This window comes from Arachis duranensis, chromosome 2 (assembly GCF_000817695.3).
Source record: "Arachis duranensis cultivar V14167 chromosome 2, aradu.V14167.gnm2.J7QH, whole genome shotgun sequence".
Lineage (NCBI taxonomy): Eukaryota > Viridiplantae > Streptophyta > Magnoliopsida > Fabales > Fabaceae > Arachis > Arachis duranensis.
This window is the reverse complement of record NC_029773.3, coordinates 71892796-71909929: the sequence shown is the minus strand read 5'-3', so window position 1 is coordinate 71909929 and position 17134 is coordinate 71892796. Positions and strand designations below refer to the sequence as shown.

The following is a 17134-nucleotide window of genomic DNA, read 5'->3' as shown; positions in this document are numbered from 1 at the left end:
AAGAAAAATACCATTGAAGAAGCCATAGATGTCATTGAGATTGTAGCTAAGAATGACTACTTTTATGCTTCTAAAAGAAGCAACACTCGAAGAATGATGGAACTAAACCACATGGATGCACTACTGGCTCAAAACAAGATGATCACCAAGCAGTTAGTTGACCTTACCAAGAAGATGGAAGGAAACTAAGTTGCAGCAATCACAACTTCATCATCAGCTCAAGAAGGAGTAAATACAGAGGAAGAGAGTGATTGGGAACAAGCCAACTATATTGGGAACTCACCTAGGCAGGCCTATGATCCATACTCCAAAACTTATAATCCTGGTTCGAAGAACCACCTAAACTTTGGGTGGGGAAATCAATAAGATCAAGGCCAAGATCAGAGATGTCACAACCCCAACAACAATGCAACTCACCAACATTCCACACAGTGATCATATCAACACCCACCCAACAGTACCTCTCAACATCCATATTAAAACCAAAATGGCACATTTCACCCATCCTACCTCAATTCACCATCACCATCCGAAGATAGACTCTCCAGAATTAAGACTCTACTTGAAGATATATGCAAGTAAGTCCAAGACAACAGAGTGTTCAAGGATGAAGTACAAGCTAATATCAAAAATCAGGGAGATACCATCAAGAGGTTGGAGTCTCAAGTGGGATATCTCTCTCAGTAGATTTCCAAGCCTATTGATAGCTTCCCAAGTGACACAGAGAAAAACTTGAGAGGTGAAGCAAAGAAGGTAAGATGGGAAGAATGCATGATGGCCACTATAAGTGATGAGGGGAGTGTGGAAGAACTGAACAAACCATTAGAACACTCTCAAGATATTCCAGTAGAGAAGCAAGAAGAGAGTGACCAAGAAACCAACCCCACACAAAGGAAGGAGCTAAAGGAGAAGGAGATTCTGAACCCATATGCACCTTTTCCCCAGAGACTCAAGGGGGTGTAGAAAGGAGGGTGTACTCAAAGTTCCTCGACATGTTTACATCTCTCCATGTAAACATACTATTCATCAAGGCTCTCCAACAAATGCCCTCATACATTAAGTGTATGAAATAGCTACTGACCAAGAAAAATTCACTAAAGAGAGGGCAAACAATAGTGATGAATAAAGAGTGCAGTGCTCTCATTCAAATAGAGTTGCCTACAAAAAGGAAGGACCCAAGGAGTTTTCACATCCCCTATGCTATAGGAGAAACAAGGATTGATAAGGGACTCTGTGACATGGGAGCAAGCATCAACTTAATGCCTTTATCCTTCATGAAGAAGCTTCAAATCAATGAGTGGTTGAAAATGTGTTGGCTGACAAAACTCAAATACAAGCAGTAGGAGTGGTTGAAAATGTGTTGGTGAAGGTTGGGAACTACTTCCTTCCCACAGACTTTGTTATCTTGGAGATGGAAGAGAGTCACCTCTATCCAATCATATTGGGAAAACCATTCCTAGCCACAGCCAGAGCACTTATAGATGTGGAGCAAGGAGAGCTAATACTGAGGATACATGATGAACAACTTACCTTCAATGTCTTCAAACCCTCACAAGAAGCAGATCAAGAAAACAAGGAATCAAGGGAGGATCACAATAAGGTGTTGGTGGAAGAAACAAGCACAGAAGCACAAATAATACACTTGAGAATCCCTTTGGTTGACAAACAATACAGTCAGAAGGCACAACAGCTAAGGGAAACCCAAGAGGAGCTAAACCCACCGGAGTCATATAAGACCAGCAACAAAATTTCCCTGGAAAAAAAGGCCACAAAGAGCAGGGTAGCATTAAAAGAAACAAGAAAGAAGGCACCAAGGGGATGGAGGAACAAGAAGATCCCTACAGAGGATTTTTCTCCAGGGGATGAAGTAATCTTTGCTCATTTCCCATCTATCCCACCTCATCTCCCCACCATTCCATCTCAGCTACCTCAAGTATACACCATCAGCAGAATTCTCTCCTTGGAACATGTGGAGATTCTTAATAAAGCCAACGGAGATAGATTCACTGTGAGAGGGAAAGATTTGAGGCATTACCAACCACCCTGACAAAGGCCAAACATCAAGTTAATGACGCTAAAGAAGCGCTTCATGGGAGCAACCCATGTTTCATATCCTTTCCTCTAGACCTTTAATAGTAGTTAATAAAGCAAGGTTCATGAATTCCAAATCAACCTTGACAAATATTTAGATGAACCCTTGTATGCAACATATAGTGAACAACAAGTTTGGTGTTCAAGGCACACTAAGAGGGCATGAACACAATTCATATCATGTCAATCTTAGAGCCTTAATCAACTCTTTCTACACTACATGCTCACAAACTAAGTTTGGTGTCACCAATGTTGCATATGTGAACACTCAATCAGTCGATTGGGTTGCATTCATGAATGGCATTTAGTTATTTAAAAACAAAAAAATAAAAAAATTTAAAAAGTAGTTACTCCACACTTTAACTTTTTCCGCCACCATTCAAACTCATTTTTTTCCTTTTATCTTGTAGGAGAAATGAAAGGAAGATTGGATGAAATTGATGGGACAAATAAAGAAGGGGGTTCGGCCACTTCACAAGGGGGGACTATACACACGTCCTCAAAGGGAGTACCTTGGGAAGTGTTGCCATGCAACATTGGAAGAAGGATATCCTTGAAGACCGAACCAATCACTTCATAAAAGTAGTGATCCTTGTGTTCATTTCGTGCCAAACCCCAGCCGTCCACCATTGATTTTACTATCAATCCACACCCTTCGATCACCCCTCATCCCCCTATATAAATGACCCTCTCTATAACCGTCCGTATTCAAATGCCCTTTCATTTCATCTTTCTTCTCTCTTTCGGAACACACACCCAACACTTCTTCCTTCATCCAAAAATGCGTTAACACAATCCTCCAACTACACCCTATCTTAATCCAGCCGAATTCCATCATCATTCCATACTTCTCAACACCTTCACATACCAACTCCTACTCATGGCATCATCAAGCTCAAAAAGGCAAAAGGGAAAGGAACCAGTGGAGAGCATTCCTTTTGATGAAGGGAGGTTCAAGACCGCCTTCCATGAGCTTCAATTTAGACGGATAAAACACAAGAAAATATTGCTAGAATTGACATTCCAGTTTAATGATGATAAGTGCCCACAGATTAGAGAGAAGATCGAACACTGATTTATTAATGGCTAATTAACCCATAAATGAGAATTTATTCTAGAGAACCAAAAATGTGATTTTTATGGCTTAATATGATAGAGGAGATTGAGACGAGAATTTCGATACCAATTTTATAGAAATCGAACCAAGATTGGGCCGAACGGGCAAAATCGGGCCAACCGGACCCATATTGGGCCCTTGCCCCAACCTAACTAAACTAAAACCCTAATTTTCAGTACTCTCTCTCCTTACAACACACTATTCACGCTGAAAATAGAAGGGAAAGGGGGAAGAACACTCTCTCAAGTTCTAACCCTTGGTTGATCTTTAAACCACCATAACTTTTGATATAGAGCTCTGATTGCCGCACCGTTTGCGGCCACGTATTCACCGCGGAGAGCTCTAAAAAACTTATTACTTTATTTATGAGGTAAGCCACGAAATCATTTCAGTTTTTCATCCCTAAATTTCGAGTTTCATGGAGAAATGTGTTGAGATTTTGGGCTCTTTGATGTTACAAGACCCAACTCTCTTGAAGGAGAAGATTAATTTTGTCTCCTTGAACCTTGGGTGTGGTAAGATTCTCAATCCTAGTATAATTTATTGTTCTATGATGTTTGGGTATTGAGATGTTGTGTTTGGGTATGATAATTGTGGCTTAGGTAGTGTGTTTGTGAATATTGGAGCTTGATTGAGATTTTGGAAAGCTCGAGAAAAGGGCTTGGTGTGCAAAAATATGTTTTTGGAGGTGTTGAGACCTTGAGAGCTTGTGAACAAGTGATTTGGAAGTGCCCCGGTTGAGCTTGGAAAATCGGCTAAGGTATGGTCTCGGTTTCCTGTATCTAAAGTGTAATGTGGTGTGAAAATTTAGGCTAGAGGCCCTAAGATAGGTATTGAATTGTAGGTGTTGTTGAATGGTTGAGATATACGATGTGGTCATATATGTGATTGTGAATATTGATGCCTTGATGGTGTGATGTGTGAGAAAAATGCATGTTATGTATATGTTTGATGAATGATTGAGGTGGATTTGTGAGTGAAACCATGATGATGGTGGGTATGATATTGACTATGTTTAATGATGGTTGATTGGAAATGATATTATTGGAAATTGAGATGAGAAAGGATGTATGACATGTTAATGTGTTTGAATTTTTAGCCATTTGATTGAGATGTGTTAAAATGGTAGCATGGCGGTTGTGATTTTAATAAAAATGTTAATGTATGAGTTGAGGAGGCTTGAGATTAATTTTTGGTATGTTTTGGATTGATTTCAAAAAGGGTTGAAATTGGTATGTTTTGGTTGATTTTGAAAAGGGATGAAATTGATTTGTTTTGAAAATGGCACTTTGTGGTTTTGTATGAAAATATGGTTTTTGGGCATACTTTAATGGGACATAACTTGGACTCCAGATCCCCGTTTTGTGCCAAACTTGTTTAGAAAGAAAATTGGATTGGGATGTTCATACTGTTCAAAGAACGGGCGAAAAATGATTTAAAATGAAGAAGTTATGTCCGTTGGAAGATTGGGGGTTTAATCTGTGAATTCTGCAGCTTTTAACCTAGAAAACTTTTTAGCAGAATACTCCCCACACGTAGGCGTGCCTGACGCATACGCGTCATTTTTAAAAAACGTACCATCCACGCATGCGCGTGGCACATGCGTGTGCGTCGATGCGCTGCACAAAATGCACAGCCATTTTCCCGAGAGTTGTTCCAAAATTGTGCTAGTTTTGTGCGTGGGGGCACAAACGTACCCACACGTTCGCGTGGCTGACGCATATGCGTCCAGTGGTTGTTTTTCCACCCACGTGTGCGCGTGGGCGTCACATACGCGTTGATGAACTTTTGGCCACCGACGCGTGCGCGTGGAGGACGCGTACGCGTGTCCCTGTTTTCATCCCAAAGTTGATTTTTGAGTTTTAAAAGCCAAATTTTATACTTCTAAGCCTCCAATCTCACCCCTTATGTCTCAAATCATTATGATATGCCTAGCAATAAGAAAGGAGTTAGGAGATGTGGTAACTTGTGAATGAAAAAAGAGGAATATTTATGATCAATGATGATCAAAGATGATTATATGAGATACGGAGGATGGCGGTGGAAGTGCTGTATGTGCCATGAGCTGAGAGGTTGTATTTGTTAATAAATTGGCTGATTTTGGATTGAACTATGAGTCGGATGGCAGAGTTATTGTCGTGTTACGGTGGGGCCATTATTGAATAATGGCTGAGTATGATTGCATATATGCGTATTGAATGAAATGTGAATGTTGCACTTCCACTATCTGAGATACGAGTTTCTCTGGGAGAAAGCAGTGGCTAGCCACCACGTGCTCAAGGTGGAGACTCGAGACTTTGCTGACCCTATGTCGTAAGTGTGGCCGGGCACTGTGAAAGTCCCGGATGAGCTTGCCCCCGTGAATATACACCATTGAGGGTGTTGGATATGGATTAGGATTATGATTATGATCATGATGATGATCGAGGATAATTCTAGTTGGGCATACACGACAGAGGGACAGTCCAATGGTTAGCTACCAAGACTTGTCGGGTTGGCTATATAACCGACAGATGATATCAGCAGCCATTAGGACAGGCATACATCATATGTATATTATGTGAATTGTTTGAGATTGCCTAATTGACTGCATATTACTTGCTAATTGTCTAAATGTCGTACCTGTTTTCTATTTGTATATCTCTTGTCTGATATAACTGTGTTTGCTATATTATACTCCTGCTGGTGGTTGGGAGGTCTGAAGGATTTGGAAAGAAAAGTATTAGTTAGACTAAAGATCTTTAGTCAGTTGCCATTTGTGGTTTAGTCTGTTTATAAGCTTTGAATTTATCTAGTGGAAGTTTTAGGATTGTCTTTGGCTTTCCCAAGACATTACATGTTAGATATGTGGCACTGCTACCATACTGAGAACCTCCGGTTCTCACCCATGCGAATTTTGTGGTTTTCAAATGCAGAACGTGAGGTTTCTCGCTGAAGCATGTTGGAGATTTCTAGATTAGCGAAGATCCTTGTTCTCGGGACTCTATTTTGATTTTATGTTTGCTCCTAGATACTTTTATCTCCATTAAATAATACAAACTGTGATGACTCCTCTTATAGGAGGTTTTGAAAAATAGATTTTCTGTATTTCTGTCCCTTTGGGTTTCCTTGGGGTTTCTTATTTTATTTACATGTATATATTGCTATACTCGGACCGGTTATCTTCGCAACCGGATTTAGAGTTTTGATATTCCTGTTTTTGGCACTCTTTTGTATATATATATAATCTCGCGTTAGTTATCCGGTATCCATTACGTTATCGATTGGAGTGTTGCGCTTTCGAGTTACAATTTTGTTTTACCGTTTTTTTCAAAGGCTCCTAGTTATAATCATCATTCACACTACTATATATACTAAATTTTAATTTTTTTTAGAGATCGTAATACCTTGCCATCTGTAAATTATGACTTAAGCATAAGACTCTGTATGATAGGGTGTTACAACTATATAGTCATATCAAATAATAATTGTTCACGAAAAAATCAAATAATAATTAACACACGGAGACCTGCAAGTTATGTGATTCGTTTAATTACGACTTACTAAAGCCATTTAATAATTTATTCATAAAACGAGCATAGTGTTTATAAAATCTATTTTTCTTTTATTTTTGAGTTAATTTTTATAGTTTAAATATTTAAATTATTCTTTAAAGAATTTTAAATCATATGTTTTGATTTTCAATAAAATTTTATTCTTTATAAATTTTCGAGAATTTTTTTTGTTAATAAACCAGTTTATTTATTATTTTAAAAGAGAACTAATTTTTCTTATTATAGTGATATTTTTTAATTAATTGGGGTATAATAAAATTTATTAAAGACTTATTTTTTTAGTATGAATATTAATAATTTGATTTGTGACAGAATGACTAATTGTCTAATGAGAATAATTTTTGAAAAATTCTAGTCAATAAAAATTTATTAGAAACCAAAGTATCTGTTCTAAAATTATTTAGGAAATAATTTGAAAAAATACTCTTTTTTGTATAAAAAATATCATGTATAAACCAAATATTATTTTTAATGTATATTTTATATTGAAATATATATTTTATAAGAATAATTGATTTAATAATTACTTTTTGTTGTACATATAATATGGTTGTTTTTATATTATTTAAAAATAACTATAATTTACTAGTTAATGATTGTGTCATTCTTATCTTTTTTTCCTTTTAAAAATAATGAAAAATGACAAAGACCATCTTTTTGTTGTGTTACGACATGCTCCTCAGATTTACAGATTTACAGGGATCTTAGGCTCTACTTAATTGATTTACAATAAGATTTGTAAAACTAAGTAGAGCTTTTGAATTGAATCTTAAGTAAAGGGAGCCAAAGGTTAGAATTTAAAAAGTAAGCAAATAGCGGTTCATCTATCTGAATATGACCTTTCCTTTTTTAATATTTTCTCCACTTTTAGAAAATTGCTATTCTTTTTTCAAAAAACTAGTGAACTAAAAATTAATTAGTAATACATTTATCTACTCTCCAAAAACAGTGTCCATTTATGGGTGCATGAAAATTGTAATCTCTATGACATGTTTTGTTTGCAAAAAAAAAAAAAAGGAAGCGGCATAGACAGTGACACCCTGATACATCGTACCTAAAACTAAATAATGTTATAAATATATGAAAAGAAAAATTTTATTGCGAAGTTGTGTTTGTGTGAAGAGAAAGAATAATAGTAGGTATAATTTATTTTAAAAAAGTTAATAAAAAATAAAATATTTTTTAAAAAAATTACTATTTATAAAGGTGAATATTTATCTTTTTATTATTTTTTTTCTTTTCTTAGAATGCTCCATATGAAAAATACTTAAAATATTAAATAGTTGGGTCTTTTAAATAGATAAGATAAATATAAAATTAAAAATATAGATTTGTGTTGAAAATTTTATATTTTTACATCATATTATTTATTTCGTTTTTAAATTGGACAATTTTCTTTACAAACATATTGATACGTGCTTACGAGAATATTTTTGTCATTCTAAAGTCAAGAAAAGAATGGTTATCATGTTATGTTCAAAGATTTGGTTACTAGAAGAATTACATTATGTTAATTTTGGAGATTAAAGAGACTAAGAATTTATCTCAAGAGTAACGGTGGTGACTTGGCGGCACTTATAGATCAAGAAATGCATCAATTGTTTGTCAAAAAAGAAAAGACAAGGGCCCATTAAACTAAATGGGGACAGTATGAAGTCTAAGAATTCATTTCAAGTTTATTGGGAGACATAAAATCTGGATTTATTTTATTATAATTTAATTTAATTTGTTGTTAGCATTTGTCGAAAGATTTAATTTGAGTTTGATTTGTTTAATGTAACACCCATTAGACTTTTCTTTAAAAAACCAAAAATATTTTTTTTCATTTTATTCACACGTACGTACATACAAATATATATACACAACAATATTATCTTCACATTCAAATATATGTACATATATATAAAATTATGTCATAAAATCATAACTCATATCCCTCTTTTCAAAAATGTAAATATCAATAACAAAGGCAAGGAAAAAGATATCTATGATAATACAGCCATAAAACACAACCAAAAAGCGTAGAAATCTGTTCATAAGTTTTTTCGTTCGTTTCTTGAAAAAGATATGGTTGTAGGGGGTGAGAACATAACCTAACCACACGGTTTCACCAGAGGAGTTTTAGAATATTTATAGAAGGATATACATGTATAATCAAAATCTGTTTAATAGCAATGATCATTGTTCGTCTTATGAATCCTGACCTCTAATTTAAATTTATCTAATTCTTAAATCCATCCAATCCCTTATTCATTATTTCCTTAACCTCAATCTTTAATTCAAAGTTATGCAATTATCCATTCAGAACCAAAATCATCAATCACGTCACCACAAGTCAATGTGTATATCCAATTTTTACAAATTTACCAAGGCATATAACTTATCCAATTACAGCCTCCGGCCCAAACATAATCAAACAATGGCCTTCGGCCCAAAACATAATCAAATCACTTACAAGTCACCTTATCCACTATAATCCGAACCAACAAGGGAACAAGTCATAAACACAAACAATCAAGCAGACAATCAAACAATCACACATAGAGAATAATTATAACAAGTAGTACAATTAGATGTTAACATAATATCAATTAGGCAAACCAAAACAATTATGCACACCCAAATAATTGCAAACAACTGTAATATGATGCATGCATGTCCTACTGACTATGAGCTCACTTGTCGATTATAATGCCAAACCCAATAGATATCCTGTAGCTACCCCGGATATAAAACACCACAACATAGAGCAAGTGAGACCAAATCACAACCCTTGCATCTTACCCGCTTAACCCAGAGCAAGTGGAACAAAGCCACGATCCTTGCATCTTACTCAAACAGGTGTTTAACTGCTTAACCCAGAGCAAGTGGGATGATGCATGAACATCTTATGTACTTTTCTTGTGTGTTTCTTAGGTGAAATTGATGACTTTTCGCTTGATAACTATGTGCTTTGTAACACCCTCACTATCAGAAGTCACGCTTCCGGCTGCACTACTATGATAGCAAGAAGTGTTACGACTACTTTACATACTAAATACTAAAATAGGAGCCTGTGACTCGACACTGTATCGCTGATTTCTTTGAAAATCGGAAATAAATACCTTATCTTAAGAAAAATATAAATAGGCATAGATTCATATACAAGACTCCTTACATAATAACTCATAATATAATATAAATATAAAACATACAATTCCTATCCCTCTTGAAAACTTGTAATAACAAAGACGAGGGAAGAAAATAATCTAATTAATAAAACAACTTATAAACCAAACACAGTATAACTCTTCTTAATGCTTCTTCATCTGGTTCCTGAAAAGGTAAAGCTGTAGGGGGTGAGAACCTAACCACATGGTCTCACCACGGAGTTTAAAAGTTGTCATAAGAAGATATTTAATAAGAAAACTGTTTTCAAACTCAGTAATTATCATTGTCTTATGAATCTTTTAGAAACCAATAGGAAATCGTTCAAAACCTTTCTTATAAGAAAATCTCAATTAGAAACCAGCCACGCAATCAAACAACACAATCATTAATTCAGCACCAAAATTCATTCTCAAGTGTAGCATGCCAGGGCAAACACAGGCAAGGCAGACAAGGAAAGTACAAGTTTAGGTAGCAGTTACAGCAAATAGTTTAAGTAGCAGTTAAGAACAGTTTAGCAATTAAGCAAACCAAAAAAAGTTCAAACCCAAACAAAGCATACAAATGCATATGATGTATGCCTGTCCTATGGCTGATGAGGTTTATCTGTCGGTTATCCAGCCAACCCGACAAGTCTGAATTGTCCTTAGACTTTCCCCGACGTGCATCCCCAAGATTCTATGCATAGCTTTTTCTTAAATAAACAATATTTCTCAATGGATGTAACATTCCCGGGAATTTATATAGTGCCCGGTCACACTTACGTCGTAGGGTCAACAAAGTATCGAGCTTTCAACCTGGTACACGTGGTGGTAAGCCATGGTACTTTATCCAGGGAACCTCGTATCTCAGATAATTCAAATTCATAAGCCATGTGAATAATTCAAAGTTCATATCTCAACATTCTCAACATCATAATCATTCATCAATCCAAATCCCATTTTCAAATTTATTCAAAAACTATATTTCAAAGAAATCCTCATCATCCTTCTTTCCATTCCGTTCACTAACAATTTTCAATCCAAAACATAACTTCTCCTTTGATAAATAAAGTAATCTTAAAACATAATAATACTTAAAATTAAACCTTTAAAAATAACTACTTCAAATGAAACTTCTAGTTTTATAAAATTTCGGCAGCATCTCCTCTAAAACTCGGATTGTGCCACACTTTTCGGGTCCCATCCAAACATTTCTCAAACCTTTTCTCAACCATTTCCGAATCTCATTCACTTCCAAAATTCAACCAGTTCCAATATCAAATTGTTTTCAAAGCGAATCAGTGCTAATAATAAATCTCTTTTTAAAATCAAACCAGCTCAAATACTATCATTTATAAAGTCATTTATAAAGTCAGACTAACTCAAAATTAAACCGTTTCCATAATTAATTCAGTTTCATATTCCAAATCATTTCCAAAGCCGATTCATTTACATTATCAAAAATAGCTTCAAAACCAAGAAAGCCATTTTTCATAATAAGCAACTAAATAACCTTTCAAACTAATTTCTTTTCAGCAATCACAAACTACTCAAGCAATCAAGCAATCAGTCATTCAGTCTAGAAAACAACCACATTTATAAGACAATCATAATCACAGACATATGTTTCTCACATTAATATCTATTTATAACATCTCTGTAATGTAAAATAGATTTTAAGAAAAAACCCCTACCTCAAAGAATCAAACCCGCAGCGATTTTAACGCGACAAACCCTCTTTTAACCTTATTCTGTAGCAGCTACGTCATGATTTGCATTCTAAGCACCCTCTGCTAGCGGAGAAGAATGGCAAGCAAAAGTAATAACCGCAGACACAGCAGCTTTAGGTAGCAGACAGAATAAACACAACCAAGCAAGGCAAAGAGGAACATTACGCACTAATAAAATAGAATTGAAATGGAGCATTATGGCAAGATAAAGTACAACAGAATTTGTCTTACCAGAAAAGAAACAAGAGAATGGGGAATGGAGAAACTATAGCTTCGACAACATTTCCTTTCAACAATTAGAACGGTAGATAAGGGCATAGCCGAGCAGAAATGGCAAGCCAGTGGCGGCGGTATTGTTAATCTGAGTGATTAAGGCAGCAGAGACACCAACAATAATCAAAACAGTAGAACAGAATAGGAGTGGAACAGGGTTCAGGAAAGCAGAAACAGGGTTACCGGTGAATCTGGCCCGGAAGGCAGCAACATAGGCAAGGCTTCTCCTTAGCGGTGAGAAGCCGCAGTGGCACGCGGCGGTGGCAACTCTGGCGACGACAAGGTGTGGCGATGGCTGCGCAGTCAAGAACGGCGGCGTAACACCTTTCACTCTCACCTGCAACTTTCTCCTCTCACTTGTGAACTCGATGGCAACTGCCATGGAAGCTTCTCGGACGGCGATAGTGGCGTGAATGGCGGCGATAGACTTTTGCTTAGTGGGCTCGACGACGGCGCGTCGAGGACGACGATGGCGAGCACAACGACGGCGACCCTCCCGCGGCGATGGCGGCACAGTTGGCAGCGTGAATCCCTTCTTCCTCCTCACGTCTCTCTCTGCCCGATCTCTCTCCTCTTCTCGTGCATGACAGTAACTCGTGAACGAACTAGAGCTCCTCGCGTAGCAGCTCCTCAGAACCATGGCGGCGGCATGATGACGACGCAGTGGCATGTGGCGGCACGATTTTCCCTCTCTTCTTCCCTCTCTGTTCTGCGTTTCTTCCCCTTTTCTTTTTTCTTGTTTCTTTCTTTTTTTTTTCTTTCTGAAGGGGATGGGGTTGGGTTAAGGGAGTGGCGGCGTGGAGTGACGGCGAGGTGGGGTTAGGTTAGGTTAGGTTAGAGGTAGGATAGTAAATTAGGGTTTCTGATTGGGAATTTTGGGATTTGATTTGGGGCAAATTGGAGTTTTGTTTAATTTTAATAAAATTAAGAGATATTATATTAAATTAAATTCTAAATTAATTCTTTAAAATTATTTTAAAAATATTATTTAATTATCAAATTGTTAATTAGTTTTTAATTAAATATTCTATTTTAAAATATAAGATAATATAATTAATTTTCTTTGTTTATAAGAATTAAAGTATTAAATTCTAGGATCTAAATTATTTAAATCAAATCATATAAAATTTTTATTATTTTCCATTAGCTAAACTTTATAATTTAAATATAGAAAATAATTCAATAATTATAAATTCAGATAAAATCTTAAATTATTTTAAACTCAATTAATCAAAATTTATTTTAATTATCTTTAATAAAATAATTTCTGAGATTAAAGTACCTAATGAATAAATAAATCAAAATTAGCTCTTAATAAGATTTTCTAAAATTTCTGGGTCTTACATGCTTTATTATGATATTCTATTAGTACTTTGAGTACTTTGACTTCTTGATAATTATAGGTGAATGATAGCAAAAGAGAATCAAAGCATAAGCAAAAGAGAATCAAAGCAAGCAAAGGGAATCAAGCATTAAAGGCAAGTGCAAAGAGAGTTCATGGATGCTGTCAACTCTGACCTCTTCACACTCTAATAAGGATAACTTGAGCTATAGAGGTTCAAATGAAGTGCTTCTAGCAACGTTAGAAAACTAACATCCAAAGCTTTCCAACAATATATAATAGTTTATGGTATATGTGCAAAACATTGTGCGTACGCATGCACTCATGCGTATGCACAAAAGATGGAAGATTGAAGACATGTACTTAAGCACACACACACCTGTGCGTATGCACAACCCCATGAACAGTGGGCGTTTTGAATGCCAAGGAAGTGGCATGTCACACGCCTTCGGTGCACATGCCTAGTCTTGACCTCTGCATGCTAAATTGAAGATATCTTGAGCTATTGGAGTCCAAATGACGCACTTTCAGCGTCGTTAGAAAGTTTACTTTCAGAGCTTTTCAACAATATATAATAGTTTATGGTGGACGTTGAGGCTGAGGGTGAGACTCACCATTCTTTGATGCCAAAAGAAGTACGCTCAAGTGGAAAAACATGCATGTGTGCGTACGCAGAAGTCAGTGAATAGTGGGCTGTGGGCGTGTCACACGCCACAAAAGAACTAGTGTTGAGTCTCCACACGCCTTCGATGGTCTCCCTTGAAGCAATATAAACGAGCGTGTAACGCCATGTTATGGGCGTGTCGCACGCCATGCTTAGCCTCCCAGGACCATGTTTGATTGATTGGTGTGCCATAAGCCAAAGCCTGGCATTACACACAGGGCCAAGTTTCCAAAAGGTTATTTCAGAAACCCCCATTTTGAATTCTAGGGACCAAGAGAATGGTCGTTTAACGCCACACATGGCGTGCCACACGCCAATGGAGAAAGCTAGGCATGCCACACGCCCAAGAGTGGTGTTGCACGCCAACAAAGACCAGCCTAGGAAAGCGTATCACTCCTTCATACAAAGCGTGGCGATGCATAAGAAAAGCATGGTATTTCATATGAAAAGCATGCCACTTGGCCCAAACTTCACAATCAATCCTTTTTGCCACTCCAAGTCCATTCAGAATGTAATTTGGGACCACTAAAGCCTTGAAGAAAAGATACAAAGCTGATGATTTAATGCAAAAGATTAGATTTGATTTATCTTATTTTTGAATTTAAGTTTGAATTTAGTAATTAGGTTTAGTTTCTCTTTAGTATATAAGGGCCCTAAAAACACTTTGAAAGGCCCTGGAACCCTTGCAGTTTTTTTCATTCTTTGATTTTGTTTTCTCAAGTATGAGCCACTAATCTCCTTGGTTAAGGTTAGGCCTATGAATTAATGTTATAACTTTTCTATTTTAATTTATGCATTGATATTTTTTTAAGAAAAAGTTTTCGTTTTTCATACCAAAAATTTGAATGTGTTGAAAAACAATTCTCTTCTTATTTAAATTCTGTTAAGAACTTGGAAAAGTAATTAATTGAATTAAGTTTGAAAACTTCTTCTCATGATTTTTAAGTTTTGAATTTGGACCTGATAGGTGACATCGAATCAATCAAGTTTGGATCTTGAGAATTGTGTGATTTTTAAATCAGTGAACGTTCTTTACCTCTTGTCATAATTAATTAATCAAGGAATTGATAATTGATTAGGATTGAAGAAATTAAATTACCAAATGATTGGAGTTTAATTACTTATGATTTGCCATAGAAATATCATTGTTTAATCAAGGTTAAAAGTGAAAAATGTTTTTCCAAAAGTTTCAATATCTTTAAAACCTTAACTCTTTTTGAATCATATTTCTTCCTCAATCACTTACAATTTGTTTTTACTCGATTTATTGTCTCTTTATGCATTTTTTTTGAAAATCCTTATTTTTGATTGTCTGACTAGAATAGTTAATTGACCATTGTTTGCTTGATCCATTAATCCTCGTGGGATCGACCTTTACTTACCTGAGGTATTACTTGATATGACTCGGTGCACTTGTCAGTATTTTGTGGACTGTAAAATCGGCATCATGGGACAAGCCACAACCCTTGCTTCTTGCCTAGGTGCTTCAAATCTCAACTCGGAGCAAGTAGGACAAAGCCACAACCCTTGCGTCTTACCCAGTGTTTCAACTTCCAACCAAGAGCAAATGGGACAAAGCCACAACCCTTGCGTGTTACCCAGGTGTTCTAAATTTCAACCGTCCCAACCCATGCATCTTACTTAAGTGTTTCAAATTTCAACTTGGAGCAAGTGGGACAAAGTCATAACCCTTGCATCTTACTCAAGTGTTTCAAATCTCAATCCAGAGTAAGTGGGATAAAGCCACAACCCTTGCATCTTACCTAGGTAATTAATCAATAATCATTAATCAATTTTCAATTAGAATAATCATAATCATAATTTAAAATCATGTTCACTCATAACCACAGTCTCAACCAATTTCATAATTCATCATATCTACCCTCTACACAACAAGTCTCTATCGGGGAATGACTTATTAAATTCATCATATCTACCCACAACATTAATTATAATAATTATTTCTCAACTTAACAAAATCGTAGAACTCATTTCTGTTTAACCTTGAATAATCAATCTCATTACTTCAAATTCATTAAAATTCTTAAATCATAACTCTTTAATTAGAACCAATCAAATAAACTCGCTTTCAATTTAACCAAGTTCCCTAAAATAATTTTCAGCTTCACTTTTAAGTTTAAGACATTCTCAAAAGTCTCGAAATCTTTTCCATTTTAACCAAATCAAATTCAAATACTTTAACTCCTCTAAAACTTCTCAAAACAGAATGCTTTCAAACAAATTAACCAACTTCAACTTCTTTTCAAACTCAAAACTTTTTTTCAAAGACTCAAAAATCGTTTATTCTTAAATACTCATTTTTGTTACTTTATTTTGTGCTTAAAGCGTCCCAAAACATAATCCTTTTAATAATTAATCAAACCCCAAAATAAATTAAGTCTTATTATTCAATTTCACGTAATGCTTATAAAAATTTCGGCAGCATATCCTCTAAAACTTATGTTTTGCCACCCTTCAAGGGTTCCAAGCAAACCAATATTTCCCAACCCTTTTCTCAACACACAAAAATAAGCTCAAAATCTCGATAATCATACCATCATAATTTAATTTAACAATCGATACAACTCAATCAAGCAATTCATGATTCTCAGCGCCTCCAAAAAAATCAAGAGACCAATATAAAAAAAAAAGTGTAACCATTAGACCCTAACATCATCAATTACTTCATCATATTTCAGTTCCACAACTAATACAGTATTATCAAACAATCACTTCAACTACAATCAACTAAACATAATCAATTAAAAATCAAAATTTTCAGCTTTCTTAATCAATCAATAAATCAATCAGGTAAACAATCATATTCATCCAAAATAACTCAGTTTAATTCATAAGACTCAAATAATCACAAAAATGTATTTTTTGCATCAATATCAATTTATAAACTCAACTACGCGATAAACTCAATTTTTATCCTTATTTAATAGCAGCAACATCGAATCCAACCATCCTCGTAGTAGCCACAACCATTAAACACAGCATGCAAGAATAGTAGCTCAATCCTAAGATATTAATGTCACAAAAATCAAAATAACTTATAACAGAATAACAACAGTAAGGGTTTTAAGGCGAGAGCTATACACTGTACCAAAAAAGAACCACAGAACGAAGTAGCTGCTACTCCGGTAATGCCATCCAGCGAGAAGACGGCAACAGGGAGCTCCGACGGTGACGCAATAGTTTGGTGTCACATGGAGCAGCACCATCGTCACCT

General features: G+C 35.6%; 1 protein-coding gene across 4 annotated transcripts; it reads right to left on the bottom strand.

Moving 5' to 3' along the window:
• Window positions 1-8640: 8640 nt before the first annotated feature.
• Window positions 8641-12673, bottom strand: LOC110277888 (uncharacterized). 4 transcript variants are annotated; one of them, XM_052257015.1, is made up of 3 exons: window positions 11852-12673; window positions 11585-11731; window positions 8641-10091 (listed from the first exon to the last, which is right to left on the bottom strand). In XM_052257015.1, the coding sequence occupies exon 1, from the start codon at window positions 12561-12563 to the stop codon at window positions 11910-11912; it is 654 nt and encodes a 217-aa protein (XP_052112975.1). In that variant the 5' UTR covers window positions 12564-12673; the 3' UTR covers window positions 8641-10091; window positions 11585-11731; window positions 11852-11909. The 4 variants fall into 4 exon arrangements, with proteins under 4 accessions (XP_052112975.1, XP_052112974.1, XP_052112976.1 ...); XM_052257014.1 differs by having other exon boundaries at window positions 8641-10077; XM_052257016.1 differs by having other exon boundaries at window positions 8642-11731; window positions 11852-11981; window positions 12077-12673.
• Window positions 12674-17134: the final 4461 nt, after the last annotated feature.